This window comes from Bombina bombina, chromosome 1 (genome assembly GCF_027579735.1).
Source record: "Bombina bombina isolate aBomBom1 chromosome 1, aBomBom1.pri, whole genome shotgun sequence".
NCBI lineage: Eukaryota > Metazoa > Chordata > Amphibia > Anura > Bombinatoridae > Bombina > Bombina bombina.
In genome coordinates, this window is record NC_069499.1 from 591,412,136 (window position 1) to 591,429,470 (window position 17,335).

At 41.9% G+C, this 17,335-nt stretch overlaps 1 protein-coding gene across 1 annotated transcript in view; it reads right to left on the minus strand.

Annotated features, from left to right (window-relative positions):
• The window catches only part of HDAC4 (histone deacetylase 4), a gene marked incomplete in the record, with an annotated part of 933,145 nt that overhangs the window by 133,428 nt on the left and 782,382 nt on the right, over positions 1–17,335 (minus strand). The window contains 6 exon segments of the mRNA XM_053698885.1: positions 7,594–7,699; positions 7,941–8,074; positions 8,364–8,550; positions 9,015–9,263; positions 9,384–9,607; positions 9,718–9,898. Coding sequence (XP_053554860.1) covers positions 7,594–7,699; positions 7,941–8,074; positions 8,364–8,550; positions 9,015–9,263; positions 9,384–9,607; positions 9,718–9,898 — 1,081 coding nt within the window.

The window sequence follows — 17,335 nt, forward strand, 5'->3', positions numbered from 1 at the left end:
ATAGCACCATAAAGTCCCTGCAGATATTTTGGCCTTACAATCAGGCTTTGTGTTTCTACCAATAAAGCGATCAACTTGTAATTGAAATAAGGTTTATAAAAATAAAAAATTTGTATAAATGTTGCTATCTTAATAAACTTATGACACTAAAAATCAATTTCCGATACAAACAAATCCACAACAATTAAGAGAGTGCAAAAGAATAAAACATTTAAATATCACGTAAATATCAAAATATACATCATGGATGTCTGCAATTTAAAGGGATAGAAAGCCAAAATTAAGCTTTCATGGTTTAGATAGAGCATTCAACTTAAAGAGACTTTTTAATTTTACTCGTATTATCCTTTGTTTAAAAGTATAAGCAAGTATGCTCAAAAGCTGCCCCTACTTTCTGGAACTCTTTACCCTGCACAATCAGAGAAGCACCGTCCTTACAGACTTTTAAAAAAAAGCTAAAGACCCACCTCTTCCATCAGGCATTCAGTCCGCTTATCTGACCTTCAGAAACTCCTAACTTTTATGTCTTATGTTGGTATATTTGTAAAGTGCTTTGAGTCTCACAGGGAGAAAAGCGCTAAATAAATCGCAAATTATTATTATTATTATAAAAGCAACAATGCACTAATGGATGACTGCTGTGACTGGTGGCTACATGCCTCTTCATAGGTTACACGGGTCAATCTATCTCAAGTGGTACAATAATTGTCAAGCTTGTTGATTGACCATGTTTAATATTCCTTTTGGAGTGATTATCTCTATGTATAGGTATTGCAAAACCACTAGTTTTATTTTGCTTGGTTTAACCATGGCGGCTATCTTTCTGTCATGGTGCCTGATACATTTTGGTTATACAGATGTTTACGGATACCTCAATATCTCAGCTCAGGATGGTCCTAGCTCCTTGAAACAAAAACTGATGTCTAGAGCACATTACTATGATCATATACACAAACATTTTGCACATTCTTGTTCTATAGACTTAGAGCTTAAGTCTTAATGGAATGATCAAGTTCACAAAGTTCCACTTTTAGGGTCAATTTATAATGGGGAAAGGTTTGAGTCTCAGTCCTAAATTATTTAGGGGAAACAGGTAAGTTCAGTGTTGCATGCAGAGCATTTCAGTTTTGAAATGTCTAATTTTTCTTTCTTATGTGGAGATTTTTTTTTATTTATTTATGGATCCTTGAGAACTATATACATATTTCTTGGATGACGAATTCTATAAAATATGTTGAAATTATAAAAAAAAAATAATAATAATAAAAAAAAGAATACACTGATTTTTATTTAAAATATTTGGCATCCAAAACAGAATTTATGTTTACCTGATAAATTACTTTCTCCAACGGTGTGTCCGGTCCACGGCGTCATCCTTACTTGTGGGATATTCTCTTCCCCAACAGGAAATGGCAAAGAGCCCAGCAAAGCTGGTCACATGATCCCTCCTAGGCTCCGCCTACCCCAGTCATTCGACCGACGTTAAGGAGGAATATTTGCATAGGAGAAACCATATGGTACCGTGGTGACTGTAGTTAAAGAAAATAAATTATCAGACCTGATTAAAAAAACCAGGGCGGGCCGTGGACCGGACACACCGTTGGAGAAAGTAATTTATCAGGTAAACATAAATTCTGTTTTCTCCAACATAGGTGTGTCCGGTCCACGGCGTCATCCTTACTTGTGGGAACCAATACCAAAGCTTTAGGACACGGATGAAGGGAGGGAGCAAATCAGGTCACCTAAATGGAAGGCACCACGGCTTGCAAAACCTTTCTCCCAAAAATAGCCTCAGAAGAAGCAAAAGTATCAAACTTGTAAAATTTGGTAAAAGTGTGCAGTGAAGACCAAGTCGCTGCCCTACATATCTGATCAACAGAAGCCTCGTTCTTGAAGGCCCATGTGGAAGCCACAGCCCTAGTGGAATGAGCCGTGATTCTTTCGGGAGGCTGCCGTCCGGCAGTCTCGTAAGCCAATCTGATGATGCTTTTAATCCAAAAAGAGAGAGAGGTAGAAGTTGCTTTTTGACCTCTCCTTTTACCGGAATAAACAACAAACAAGGAAGATGTTTGTCTAAAATCCTTTGTAGCATCTAAATAGAATTTTAGAGCGCGAACAACATCCAGATTGTGCAACAAACGTTCCTTCTTTGACACTGGTTTCGGACACAGAGAAGGTACGATAATCTCCTGGTTAATGTTTTTGTTAGAAACAACTTTTGGAAGAAAACCAGGTTTAGTACGTAAAACCACCTTATCTGCATGGAACACCAGATAAGGAGGAGAACACTGCAGAGCAGATAATTCTGAAACTCTTCTAGCAGAAGAAATCGCAACTAAAAACAAAACTTTCCAAGATAATAACTTAATATCAACGGAATGTAGGGGCTCAAACGGAACCCCCTGAAGAACTGAAAGAACTAAGTTGAGACTCCAAGGAGGAGTCAAAGGTTTGTAAACAGGCTTAATTCTAACCAGAGCCTGAACAAAGGCTTGAACATCTGGCACAGCTGCCAGCTTTTTGTGAAGTAACACAGACAAGGCAGAAATCTGTCCCTTCAGGGAACTAGCAGATAATCCTTTTTCCAATCCTTCTTGAAGGAAGGATAGAATCTTAGGAATCTTAACCTTGTCCCAAGGGAATCCTTTAGATTCACACCAACAGATATATTTTTTCCAAATTTTGTGGTAAATCTTTCTAGTTACAGGCTTTCTGGCCTGAACAAGAGTATCGATAACAGAATCTGAGAACCCTCGCTTCGATAAGATCAAGCGTTCAATCTCCAAGCAGTCAGCTGGAGTGAAACCAGATTCGGATGTTCGAACGGACCCTGAACAAGAAGGTCTCGTCTCAAAGGTAGCTTCCAAGGTGGAGCCGATGACATATTCACCAGATCTGCATACCAAGTCCTGCGTGGCCACGCAGGAGCTATCAAGATCACCGACGCCCTCTCCTGATTGATCCTGGCTACCAGCCTGGGGATGAGAGGAAACGGCGGGGAACACATAAGCTAGTTTGAAGGTCCAAGGTGCTACTAGTGCATCCACTAGAGCCGCCTTGGGATCCCTGGATCTGGACCCGTAGCAAGGAACTTTGAAGTTCTGACGAGAGGCCATCAGATCCATGTCTGGAATGCCCCACAGCTGAGTGACTTGGGCAAAGATTTCCGGATGGAGTTCCCACTCCCCCGGATGCAATGTCTGACGACTCAGAAAATCCGCTTCCCAATTTTCCACTCCTGGGATGTGGATAGCAGACAGGTGGCAGGAGTGAGACTCCGCCCATAGAATGATTTTGGTCACTTCTTCCATCGCCAGGGAACTCCTTGTTCCCCCCTGATGGTTGATGTACGCAACAGTTGTCATGTTGTCTGATTGAAACCGTATGAACTTGGCCCTCGCTAGCTGAGGCCAAGCCTTGAGAGCATTGAATATCGCTCTCAGTTCCAGAATATTTATCGGTAGAAGAGATTCTTCCCGAGACCAAAGACCCTGAGCTTTCAGGGATCCCCAGACCGCGCCCCAGCCCATCAGACTGGCGTCGGTCGTGACGATGACCCACTCCGGTCTGCGGAATGTCATCCCTTGTGACAGGTTGTCCAGGGACAGCCACCAACGGAGTGAGTCTCTGGTCCTCTGATTTACTTGTATCTTCGGAGACAAGTCTGTATAGTCCCCATTCCACTGACTGAGCATGCACAGTTGTAATGGTCTTAGATGAATGCGCGCAAAAGGAACTATGTCCATTGCCGCTACCATCAAACCGATCACTTCCATGCACTGCGCTATGGAAGGAAGAGGAACGGAATGAAGTATCCGACAAGAGTCTAGAAGTTTTGTTTTTCTGGCCTCTGTCAGAAAAATCCTCATTTCTAAGGAGTCTATTATTGTTCCCAAGAAGGGAACCCTTGTTGACGGAGATAGAGAACTCTTTTCCACGTTCACTTTCCATCCGTGAGATCTGAGAAAGGCCAGGACAATGTCCGTGTGAGCCTTTGCTTGAGGAAGGGACGACGCTTGAATCAGAATGTCGTCCAAGTAAGGTACTACAGCAATGCCCCTTGGTCTTAGCACAGCTAGAAGGGACCCTAGTACCTTTGTGAAAATCCTTGGAGCAGTGGCTAATCCGAAAGGAAGCGCCACGAACTGGTAATGCTTGTCCAGGAATGCGAACCTTAGGAACCGATGATGTTCCTTGTGGATAGGAATATGTAGATACGCATCCTTTAAATCCACCGTGGTCATGAATTGACCTTCCTGGATGGAAGGAAGAATAGTTCGAATGGTTTCCATCTTGAACGATGGAACCTTGAGAAACTTGTTTAAGATCTTGAGATCTAAGATTGGTCTGAACGTTCCCTCTTTTTTGGGAACTATGAACAGATTGGAGTAGAACCCCATCCCTTGTTCTCTTAATGGAACAGGATGAATCACTCCCATTTTTAACAGGTCTTCTACACAAAGTAAGAATGCCTGTCTTTTTATGTGGTCTGAAGACAACTGAGACCTGTGGAACCTCCCCCTTGGGGGAAGCCCCTTGAATTCCAGAAGATAACCTTGGGAGACTATTTCTAGCGCCCAAGGATCCAGAACATCTCTTGCCCAAGCCTGAGCGAAGAGAGAGAGTCTGCCCCCCACCAGATCCGGTCCCGGATCGGGGGCCAACATTTCATGCTGTCTTGGTAGCAGTGGCAGGTTTCTTGGCCTGCTTTCCCTTGTTCCAGCCTTGCATTGGTCTCCAAGCTGGCTTGGCTTGAGAAGTATTACCCTCTTGCTTAGAGGACGTAGCACTTTGGGCTGGTCCGTTTCTACGAAAGGGACGAAAATTAGGTTTATTTTTTGCCTTGAAAGGCCGATCCTGAGGAAGGGCGTGGCCCTTACCCCCAGTGATATCAGAGATAATCTCTTTCAAGTCAGGGCCAAACAGCGTTTTCCCCTTGAAAGGAATGTTAAGTAGCTTGTTCTTGGAAGACGCATCAGCTGACCAAGATTTCAACCAAAGCGCTCTGCGCGCCACAATAGCAAACCCTGAATTCTTAGCCGCTAACCTAGCCAATTGCAAAGTGGCGTCTAGGGTGAAAGAATTAGCCAATTTGAGAGCATTGATTCTGTCCATAATCTCCTCATAAGGGGGAGAATCACTATCGACCGCCTTTATCAGCTCATCGAACCAGAAACATGCGGCTGTAGCTACAGGGACAATGCATGAAATAGGTTGTAGAAGGTAACCCTGCTGAACAAACATCTTTTTAAGTAAACCTTCTAATTTTTTATCCATAGGATCTTTAAAAGCACAACTATCCTCTATGGGTATAGTGGTGCGTTTGTTTAAAGTGGAAACCGCTCCCTCGACCTTGGGGACTGTCTGCCATAAGTCCTTTCTGGGGTCGACCATAGGAAACAATTTTTTAAATATGGGGGGAGGGACGAAAGGAATACCGGGCCTTTCCCATTCTTTATTAACAATGTCCGCCACCCGCTTGGGTATAGGAAAAGCTTCTGGGAGCCCCGGGACCTCTAGGAACTTGTCCATTTTACATAGTTTCTCTGGGATGACCAACTTGTCACAATCATCCAGAGTGGATAATACCTCCTTGAGCAGAATGCGGAGATGTTCCAACTTAAATTTAAACGTAATCACATCAGGTTCAGCTTGTTGAGAAATGTTCCCTGAATCAGTAATTTCTCCCTCAGACAAAACTCTAAGCCATCTCCGTGGAGATGTTGCCTGTACAACGGCAAAGAGAATGACTGGGGTAGGCGGAGCCTAGGAGGGATCATGTGACCAGCTTTGCTGGGCTCTTTGCCATTTCCTGTTGGGGAAGAGAATATCCCACAAGTAAGGATGACGCCGTGGACCGGACACACCTATGTTGGAGAAAACTCAGTTATGAAGTTATCTTCCCAAGACGTTATGTAGCTTTTGTTTTTAGTTTTTACATTTTTATAAAACTACCAGATTTATTTTTATACCCCTGGTTAATAAATTCTTCATAGTCAAGACAATAATCTATTAGTCCTGGCTAGTGGGTACAAAGCTTTGTGTCACTTGTCGCTGGAAGTCTTTGGTGCTAATTTGTTTCCCTCAGGAATGGCAAACTAAGGTATAATCCTGGAGAGGAGATTTTGAACTGTGACTATTAATGATTCATGAAATAAAGCAGGCATAAAACACACACAGAAGACTGTCTGGATGGAACTGTATATGTTATCACTTTGAAAAGGAGTACATGGATTTCAAGTACAAATCTCATCTCTTTGTTTTTAATTTTGGCTTATAGTTAAGTACCAAGGAGACGCAATGGGGAAACTGTTTACCTAAATATGAGGACCTACCAAATACTGCTTGATAAATGTATGAAAATCCAAGGTGGTTATATGATTAACTAGCAGCATTTTAATTATATCTACCAAGCTGTGATTTAAAAAGCCCATAGCTAAAAATCTAAAAAAATCTAAAGATATTTTTAAAAAACGTTTTTGTTGTTTATAATGACAGAGAAACAAACCCAATAGTTCCAAGAAGTTTTTTTTAGCCTTCCGATAATTTCTAGAACACAATTAAGCCAAAATTATTATTATTATCATTTATTTATGGAGCGTCAACAGATTTGGCAGCACTAACATATTTTGAATGACTCTGCATTGGGCATCATTAATGCTAAATAAGAGTTTGAATCCATTTTGGTATTGTTGCTTGCTAGGAGGGGAAAAATGAATAGATCCTCTCAGTAATGGCTGTTCAAACAAGCTGGAAAAGTCAGCATCAACAAACCAAAATAGGGAAACTAATAAAAGCAGAAGAAAAAAAAAAGAAGATGAGGTTAATAAAATGCACAAATATATGATATGGTTGCAGAAAACAAGCCTTTGCCTACCAAAATGTTTTCAAAACAAAGGATCATGGATCGCAGAATACTGTAAAAGCCAGAGACGGTGTAGTGTACCTGGCTACTTGCTATGAAGATTATTCTTTAAACTCCTCCTTATACATACAGGATTAAGATTCAGAGTCAACTAGTGATAATAGTCAAAGCTGTATCTTAAGCAGTATTGGACCACTAGCAAACTGTGATGCACAGGTGGGAAATCCAGTGCATAAACATGACACCTTCCTACCCCAGAAATATACTCTGAGGGAAAAGGCCCCAACTGACAGCATGATAAAAGTACAAGAGACCTAAAGGCATGTACCCAAGAATTACTCGTGTATGGCATTGTCCTGCAGGTATTGGCCTTGATAACCACAGGCATTCCTCAGAGAGGGAGGACACGTGTAGATGAAGAAAGACTAAAGGGGAAGGGGAGAAGTCCTATACTTTTGGGAGAATTTCTACCTCCATATCTATAAGTCAAGAAACATAAAATATATGTTCTATTTTCTGATATTTTATTGCTAGTGTTACAGTATTTAAACAGATAGTCTACAGTCTTTGAAAACATCTTGCATTTAGTTTACTTTCTATACTATGTAAAAAAAAAATGAAGGAGGAGACATAGTACAATGAAACAGCAGAGCTTGTAGGACTAATGGTTAAATGCTAGAATGGCCCTATCACGTAGGGTCAGGCACGCAAACAGACAGGATTCTTACTCTCCAATTTCTGTCGATTCAGTGGGTTGGTCCCGTACAACAGGGTGTGAGCCTCAGAATGAACAGTTTGCAATTCTTCCAGTGTGGCTTTCCGACCCCGTATACACTACACAAAAGGGAAAGAAATCAGTAAATTTATTAATGGACCCTAAATTACAAACTCTTAGGCTTAAAACATGCCAAATAACAGCACATTAAACATCAAACTGTAAATTCTGATGAAATCCTAGGTACATGCATAATCTATATTACTAGAACAGCTACATAAAACACATCATTAAAAGAGGAAAGCTGGAGGTAGCTTGCTTTAGAATGTATGCTATACACACACACACCATAATGCTCACCTCACACATACTTCGAAGACCAGTTTCTTGAAGCCTTGACCAGATGCTTTGTATCCTGCCTGCATGCTCCGGGTGACTGTTTGTGTTCCCACAGATGCACTGGTGTTTTAGCATGAGTGTGTCATAAACCAGACCTGTGAAGCATGAAATATACATTTCATAGAAGAAGGTAGTTCCAATGACAGATATGGTGTATTCAGCTCTGCAACTATTCAATCATTCACATAGACATCTCCTTTCTTCTGAAAACTTTGTCCTTTAAGCAAAATGTACCCTTCCTGATTCATTTAGCATTCACTCACAATTCTTTAGATATAGCACCATCACCCCTTTCCACCATATACACCTCCACCTTCATAAACCAACTCCCACCTTCTCACAAAACTATAGTAAATCCCAATTTAAATCTCAGCATTACTGCACCTGTGGTGAACCTAGGCTTGCTAGGTGTCTCTTGAACAGACATGGTGAAGGAGGAGGAAGCAGGTGATGACTGAGCCCTTGAGAGAGGCCGATGACCACTAAATGTTACAACCATCCCTGCTGCTTCCATAGAGGCTTGGTAGTTCCTCAGTTGGTGGATACGTTGCTGCTCCAACAGAAGTGTTTGCTGTAAAAGCATAAATACACAAAACCTACCAATCTATACTAGACAGTACATACAGACGTCATACATGATCTTGGTTCACAGATTCTGAACAAAGCAAACATGATTTCATCTACATAATTGATATCGGTGTAGGGGACATCAGTAAAATGGGATGAGGACAATAAGAGCTCTTTAAGTCTTTGAGGGTAAGGAGAATGGGCAGCAGGGTTCTGGTTTAAAAATATTACTATAAACAGATCAGTGTTTTATTTTATTTTGTGCATGAATATCTTAGAACTACTTTTTAAAGGATGTGATAATCCTTTATCTAAATTCTAATTTTCCATGGGAACAGGGTTTTTAACCTTTTATTAGCGTGTTATTTTATCTTTTGTTCTTATTTTCTTGTATTTATTTTATCATCTGAGTAATGTGAAATATATTGGAATACTAAGAGTAAGGAATAATAATATACAACACTATACCTGTCTAAAAAGCAAGTCTTGATCCGACTGCATTTTGCACTGTTCTTCCTCCTGTGTATTGTCCTCATCGTCACTTTCTTCTCTCTCCTGTTTTACAAGCACCATGTTAGATAAGCTCAATTCCTTTTGTCTGGACAAACGGTCCATATATAGTTCATCATTAAATGTCTGGTGCTGACGGAGTTCCTCTTCGGTCTCTTCAGGGTGGCTCTCATGCTGTCTGGATGCTTCATTCACTTTAGGAATCATCTAAAGAGGTTACAGACCATAAAGTAACAACAGAAGCGAATTAAAATACTATAGTGACAACTAAGTTTTGTTGGAACAATAAAGCAGAAAGGAAATAATATGCTGGTGGGACGCACAAACCTTATTGAGATGTAGCTGCTGCTGCTGGAACTGCTGCTTGTGTTTCTCAAGGAACTGCTGATGCTGTTGTTGAATGACCAGGTGCTGCAGAGCATGGGAATTTGCTGGTAGAGGTGCAGACTGGGTACGACCCAGAGGGCGGTGCTGACGTAATTTGTGCACAGTTGGGGAGATACGATCAGGGGAGATCAGGGACTGAGCATGATGAGGGAGACCACCCAAACCTAAAAAAGCAGTAAAAAAACAAGTTGCATAACTTACTGGTGCTTTGATGCATCAATGCATATACATTCCTAGAAACAAGATAAAGATACAAATTAAAAATTGTGCTCACCTGAGACCAGAGGATTCTGACCGCTGGGCTGCTCCAAGAGAACCATATGCTGCAAGAGAGAATTATGGGAACTGGATGATTCAGAGCTGATATAAGGAGTGAGATGAGAAGAAGAAAACATGGTGAGACGTTGCTGGAGCGTGGGTAAGGAGAGATGTTCAGCATCCTGTCCTGTGCCACCCTAAAAGGGAAGAGAGGAAAGAAAGGATTTTTTGTTTTTAAATTCTTGCTATAATATAGTATGGAATACATAAAAAATAATAATAAAATAATATATATATATATATTTTGCTCAGTTATCTAAAACGTTTACCATATGAGGAAGCTAAATTTTAACTAGCAAAGACAGACAGGAAATAAGCAATCCAATAAAGACAACATTTTCTAAGCACAATTTTCTAAAACGTTCAGCATTTATAATACACATATATATATATAATTTATTTTAAAATTATTATTTTTTTTCATAAAAACTAAAATAAAATACTAAAATCAGTACTTAAGACAGATTAAAGGGATACTAAACTAAAAAAAATCTTTCATAATTCAGATAGAGCATGCATTTTTTAAGCAACTTTCTAATTTACTCCTATTCTCAATATTTCTGCGTTCTCTTGCTATCTTTATTTAAAAAGCATGAATGTAAAGCTTAGGAGCCGGCCTGTTTCTGGTTCAGAACCTGGGTTATGAGTGCTTATTGGTGGCTAAATATAGCCACCAATAAGCAAGAGCTATCCAGGGTGCTGAACCTAAAATGGGTCAGCTCCTAAATTTTACATTCATGCTTTTTAAATAAAGATAGTAAGAGAACGAAGAAAATTTGATGAGTAAATGAGAAAGTTGCTTAAAATTGCATTCTCTATCTGAAATATGAAAGAAAAAATGTGGGTTTAGTGTCCCTTTAAATATACATGAAAGTTAAATGTTCAAGCAATTTTAAAAACGCTTCCTTCACTACCCGTCTTTTGATTTGCACCCTTGCTCCTACTAAGAATGTGCAAAAGTATATGCATAAATGAGTCTAATTGGCTGAAAGCAGCCACATGATCCAAGAGAAAGGGAAATTAATGGAAACGTTGAAATTTGTCAAGGAAAAAAAAATAAATTTGCTGTTGGTTTGAAATTTAAAGTGTTAATGCATTTGTTTTTTACTGCATTTGTTAATTATGCAATACTACTGTAATGGTCATAATCAGAATGAAAACACATGGGAGTGATTCAGTACTGTTGTAGAGGTAGAAGCATCTGTTTAATTCTTCAACATAATTTCTCATCTAAGACCTTAATGAATGAGAGTAAATAGACTAAACATAATAGCCCCCATTCGAATACATTTTAATTTTATGTGTGAAAGTTTCCAAATTAACCCCTTAACGACCATCCTGGGCCTCTCTGTCGCAATCTCGCTAAAAAACAGAATTTATGTTTACCTGATAAATTACTTTCTCCAACGGTGTGTCCGGTCCACGGCGTCATCCTTACTTGTGGGATATTCTCTTCCCCAACAGGAAATGGCAAAGAGCCCAGCAAAGCTGGTCACATGATCCCTCCTAGGCTCCGCCTACCCCAGTCATTCGACCGACGTTAAGGAGGAATATTTGCATAGGAGAAACCATATGGTACCGTGGTGACTGTAGTTAAAGAAAATAAATTATCAGACCTGATTAAAAAAACCAGGGCGGGCCGTGGACCGGACACACCGTTGGAGAAAGTAATTTATCAGGTAAACATAAATTCTGTTTTCTCCAACATAGGTGTGTCCGGTCCACGGCGTCATCCTTACTTGTGGGAACCAATACCAAAGCTTTAGGACACGGATGAAGGGAGGGAGCAAATCAGGTCACCTAAATGGAAGGCACCACGGCTTGCAAAACCTTTCTCCCAAAAATAGCCTCAGAAGAAGCAAAAGTATCAAACTTGTAAAATTTGGTAAAAGTGTGCAGTGAAGACCAAGTCGCTGCCCTACATATCTGATCAACAGAAGCCTCGTTCTTGAAGGCCCATGTGGAAGCCACAGCCCTAGTGGAATGAGCTGTGATTCTTTCGGGAGGCTGCCGTCCGGCAGTCTCGTAAGCCAATCTGATGATGCTTTTAATCCAAAAAGAGAGAGAGGTAGAAGTTGCTTTTTGACCTCTCCTTTTACCAGAATAAACAACAAACAAGGAAGATGTTTGTCTAAAATCCTTTGTAGCATCTAAATAGAATTTTAGAGCGCGAACAACATCCAAATTGTGCAACAAACGTTCCTTCTTTGAAACTGGTTTCGGACACAGAGAAGGTACGATAATCTCCTGGTTAATGTTTTTGTTAGAAACAACTTTTGGAAGAAAACCAGGTTTAGTACGTAAAACCACCTTATCTGCATGAAACACCAGATAAGGAGGAGAACACTGCAGAGCAGATAATTCTGAAACTCTTCTAGCAGAAGAAATTGCAACTAAAAACAAAACTTTCCAAGATAATAACTTAATATCAACGGAATGCAAGGGTTCAAACGGAACCCCCTGAAGAACTGAAAGAACTAAATTGAGACTCCAAGGAGGAGTCAAAGGTTTGTAAACAGGCTTAATTCTAACCAGAGCCTGAACAAAGGCTTGAACATCTGGCACAGTAGCCAGTCTTTTGTGAAGTAACACCGACAAGGCAGAAATCTGTCCCTTCAGGGAACTTGCAGATAATCCTTTTTCCAATCCTTCTTGAAGGAAGGATAGAATCCTAGGAATCTTAACCTTGTCCCAAGAGAATCCTTTAGATTCACACCAACAGATATATTTTTTCCAAACTTTGTGGTAAATCTTTCTAGTTACAGGCTTTCTGGCCTGAACAAGAGTATCAATAACAGAATCTGAGAACCCTCGCTTCGATAAAATCAAGCGTTCAATCTCCAAGCAGTCAGCTGGAGTGAAACCAGATTCGGATGTTCGAACGGACCCTGAACAAGAAGGTCTCGTCTCAAAGGTAGCTTCCAAGGTGGAGCCGATGACATATTCACCAGATCTGCATACCAAGTCCTGCGTGGCCACGAAGGAGCTATCAAGATCACCGACGCCCTCTCCTGATTGATCCTGGCTACCAGCCTGGGGATGAGAGGAAACGGCGGGAACACATAAGCTAGTTTGAAGGTCCAAGGTGCTACTAGTGCATCCACTAGAGCCGCCTTGGGATCCCTGGATCTGGACCCGTAGCAAGGAACTTTGAAGTTCTGACGAGAGGCCATCAGATCCATGTCTGGAATGCCCCACAGCTGAGTGACTTGGGCAAAGATTTCCGGATGGAGTTCCCACTCCCCCGGATGCAATGTCTGACGACTCAGAAAATCCGCTTCCCAATTTTCCACTCCTGGGATGTGGATAGCAGACAGGTGGCAGGAGTGAGACTCCGCCCATAGAATGATTTTGGTCACTTCTTCCATCGCTAGGGAACTCCTTGTTCCCCCCTGATGGTTGATGTACGCAACAGTTGTCATGTTGTCTCAGTTAAACACTAAAAAACTCTAAGCCATCTCCGTGGAGATGTTGCCTGTACAACGGCAAAGAGAATGACTGGGGTAGGCGGAGCCTAGGAGGGATCATGTGACCAGCTTTGCTGGGCTCTTTGCCATTTCCTGTTGGGTAAGAGAATATCCCACAAGTAAGGATGACGCCGTGGACCGGACACACCTATGTTGGAGAAATAGCGAGATTGCGCTATTTCTGCATCCCCACGAGTGGGATAGTGGAGAAATAGATGGGTAGAGTTACCGATGCAGGGAAGAGAGCTGTTTGAAAGGGATCAGGAAAGGATTAGGGTGTGGGAAGCGTCAGGTGAGAGGCTAACCTCTACACTAAAGCTAAAATTAACCTTACAAGCTACCTAATTAACTCCTTCACTGTTGGGAATAATAAAAGCATGGTGCGTAGCTACAATTAGCGGCCTTCTAATTAGCAAAAAGCAATGGCAAAGCCATATATGTCTGCTATTTCTGAACAAAGGGGATCTCTAGAGGACACTGAATGAATAACGGGAGGGAACAAAAAGGAAGGGCCGGACCCAATTCTGAGGGCACCACAATCTGCAAAACTTTTCTCCCGAAAGCTGAATCAGCCAAAGCAAAAATATCAAACTTGTAAAATTTAGAAAATGTATGTTAGGAGGACCAGGTTGTCGCCTTACAAATCTGATCCAGAGGCCTCGTTCTTAAAGGCCCAAGAGGAAGCCACTGCTCTAGTGGAATGAGCCGCTATCCTGTCAGGAGGACGATGTCCCGCTGTCTCGTAAGAAAGCACAATCTCCTGATTGATGTTGCAATCTGACACAACCTTAGGAAGAAAACCTAATTTAGTACGTAAAACTGCATTATCTGCATGAAAAATCAGATAAAGGGGGCTAACATTGCAAAGCAGAAATCTCAGAAACTCCGTGCAAAGAGGCAATAGCCAATAAAAACCGAACCTTCCAAGATAACAATTTAATGTCAACGGAATGCAGAGGCTGGAACCTGTTGCAAAACCTGAAGAACAAGATTTAGGCTCCAAGGAGGAGCTCCAGATCTAAACACAGGTCTGATCCTAATCAGAGCCTTAAAGGGACAGTCAAGTCCAAAAAAACCTTTAATTTTTCAAATAGGGCATGACATTTTAAACAACTTTCCAATTTACTTTTATCAACAATTTTGCTTTGTTCTCTTGGTATTCTAGTTGAAAGCAAGCCTAGGAAAGCGCATATGATAATTTCTAAGCCCTTGAAGGCCGCCTCTATTTTATTTACTTTTCACAGCAGGGGAGAGCAAGCTCATGTAGGCCATATAGATAGCATTGTGATCACGCTCGTGGCTAGTGGCAGACACTGCACTAATTGGCTAAAATGCAAGTCAATACATAATAATTAAAAGTCATGTGATTAGGGGCGGTCAGAAGATGCTTAGATACAAGTTAGTCACGGAAGTAAAACGTGTATTAATATAACAGTGTTGGTTTTGCAAAACTGGGGAATGGGTAATAAAGGGATTATCTATCTTTTTAAACAACTGGTGTTGACTGTCCCTTTAACAAAGGACTGCACGACTGGAAGCTCAGTTAGTCTCTTCTGCAATAAAACCGACAGGGCCAAAATCTGTCCCCTCAGAGAACTAGCAATAAGGCCCTTCTAAAGCCCATCCTGGAGAAAAGATAAATCCTGGCATCCTTAACTCTGTGCCAGGAAAAACCACGCTCTTCACACCAGAATAAGTAGGGACTCCACACCTTGTGGTAGATACGCCGAGTAACTGGTTTACGAGATTGAATAAGAGTATCAATGACACTCTCAGAGAAACCTCTCTTGGCTAAGACTAAGCGTTCAATCTCCACGCAGTCAGCCTCAGAGAATCTAGATTTTGATGAACAAATGGACCTTGTATCACCAGGTCTCTGCAACAAGGTAACTTCCACGGAAATGATGAGGACATCCCCACTAGATCCGCGAACCACGTTCTTCACGGCCACAATGGAGCAATCGGGATTACTGATATCCGCTCCTGCTTGATGCGGACCACCACTCAAGGAAGAAGTGGTAATGGAGGAAAAAGATATACAAGTTTGAACCTCCATGGCACTGCTAGTGCATCTATTAGATCCACTTGGGGATCCCTCAACCTCAACCCGTACCTGGGTAGCTTGGTATTGAGACGGGACGCCATGAGATCCATCGCCAGGGTCCCCCACTTGCTGCATATCTCTGAAAACACCTTGGGATGGAGAGACCATTCCCCTGGATGGAAGGATTGCCTGCTGAGAAAATCTGCCTGCTGAGAAAATCTGCCTCCAAGTTGTCCACACGAAATGTGGATCGCTAACAGCAAACAGCTGTGGGCCTCCGCCCACTCCAGAATCTGAGATACTTCCTTCATCGCCAACAAACTTCTCATTCCCCCCTGATGGTTGATGTAAGCCACAATGTTATATTGTCTGATTGGAATCTGATAAACTGGGACAAACCCAGAAGTGGCCAAGCCTTTAAGATTGCCCATAGTTCCAAAATATTTATCGGGAGGGAGGACTCCTGAGTCCACAACCCCTGTGCCTTCCTGGCACCCCAAACAGCTCCCCATCTGGATAGGCTTGTGTCCGTAGTTACAATCTCCCAGGATGGTCTTAAGAAGCATGTCCCTCGGGACAGATGATCTGGACAGAGCCACCAAGAGAGCGACTCTCTTGACAGGCTGTCTAATACAATCTGTTGAGACAGATCTGAATTATCGCTGGAGGGCAAGACATGCCGAAGTTAGCTTGCAACGTCTCTGGCTTGTTATAAATATCCTCATGGATATGGAGTCTATTATAGTACCCAGGAATTCCATCCTGGTACTTGGGATAAGAGAACTCTTTTCCAAGTTTATCTTCCATCCATGTGATCAAAGAAGACTGAGAAGAGACTCCGAGAATTCTTCCGCAAGACGAAAGGATGGGGCTACTGCAATACCCTGAGTTCTGGCAACGGCTAGAAGAGCCCCCAGAACCTTCGTAAAGATTCTTGGAGCAGTAGCTAGGCCAAACAGAAGGGCAATAAACTGGAAGTGCTGGTCCAGGAATGCAAACCTCAGGAACTAAAAGTGTTCCCTGTGGATTGGAACATGAAGGTAAGCGTCCTTCAGATCTATAGTGGTCATAAACTGGCCTTTCTGAATTAAAGGAAGGATGGACCTTCTTGTCTCCATCTTGAAGGAAGGGACACTGAGAAATTTGTTTAAGCACTTTAGGTCCAGAATTGGGCAGAAAGTTCCCTCCTTCTTTGGGACCACGAAAAGGTTTGAATAAAACCCCAAACCTCTTTCTTCGTTAGGCACCGGGACAACCACTGCTAAGGAGGATAGATCCCGAACGCACCCTAGAAAAGCATCCCTCTTTTCTGGTCTGGTAGACCGATTCAAGACAAGGAATCTTCCCCTTGGTGGATGTGATTTGAAGCCTATCTTGTATCCCTGAGATACCACTTCCAGGACCCATGGATCCTGTACGTCCTTGAACCAGGCGTCTGAAAAAAGAGACAGTCTGCCCCCTACACAATCCGATCCCTGATCGGGGGCCGCCCCTTCATGCAGATTTTTTTTTCGGTGGGCTTCTTATTCTGCTTGGATTTATTCCAGGACTGAGCCAGCTTCCAAGTACTCTTGGGTTGCTCAGGCTTGGAGGAGGATTGTTGTCGTTGGCATTTGTCAGAACGAAAGGAACGAAAATTAGAAGATTTTCGTCCCTTAGACTTCTTGTTCTTATCTTGCTGTATGAAGGCACCCTTGCCTCCGGCAACCGTAGAAATAATGTCCAGGCCTGGACCAAATAAAATCTTTCCCTTGAAGAGAAGAGAAAGGAGTCTGGACTTAGAAGTCATATCCGCAGACCAAGACTTCAACCATAGCACCCGGCGGGCTAGGACCGCAAAGCCAGAGGCCTTTGCATTTAGTCGAATAATTTGCATGTTCGCATCACAGATAAAAGAATTAGCAATTCTCAGATCTTTAAATCACTCCGGCAACTGCAGCCGCCGGTTGAAACAAAAATCCTGTATGTTGAAACATCTTTCTCAGAAAGGTTTCCATTTTCTTATCCATCGGCTCTCTGAACTAAGAACTATCCTCAAGAGGTATAGTAGTACAATTAGCAAG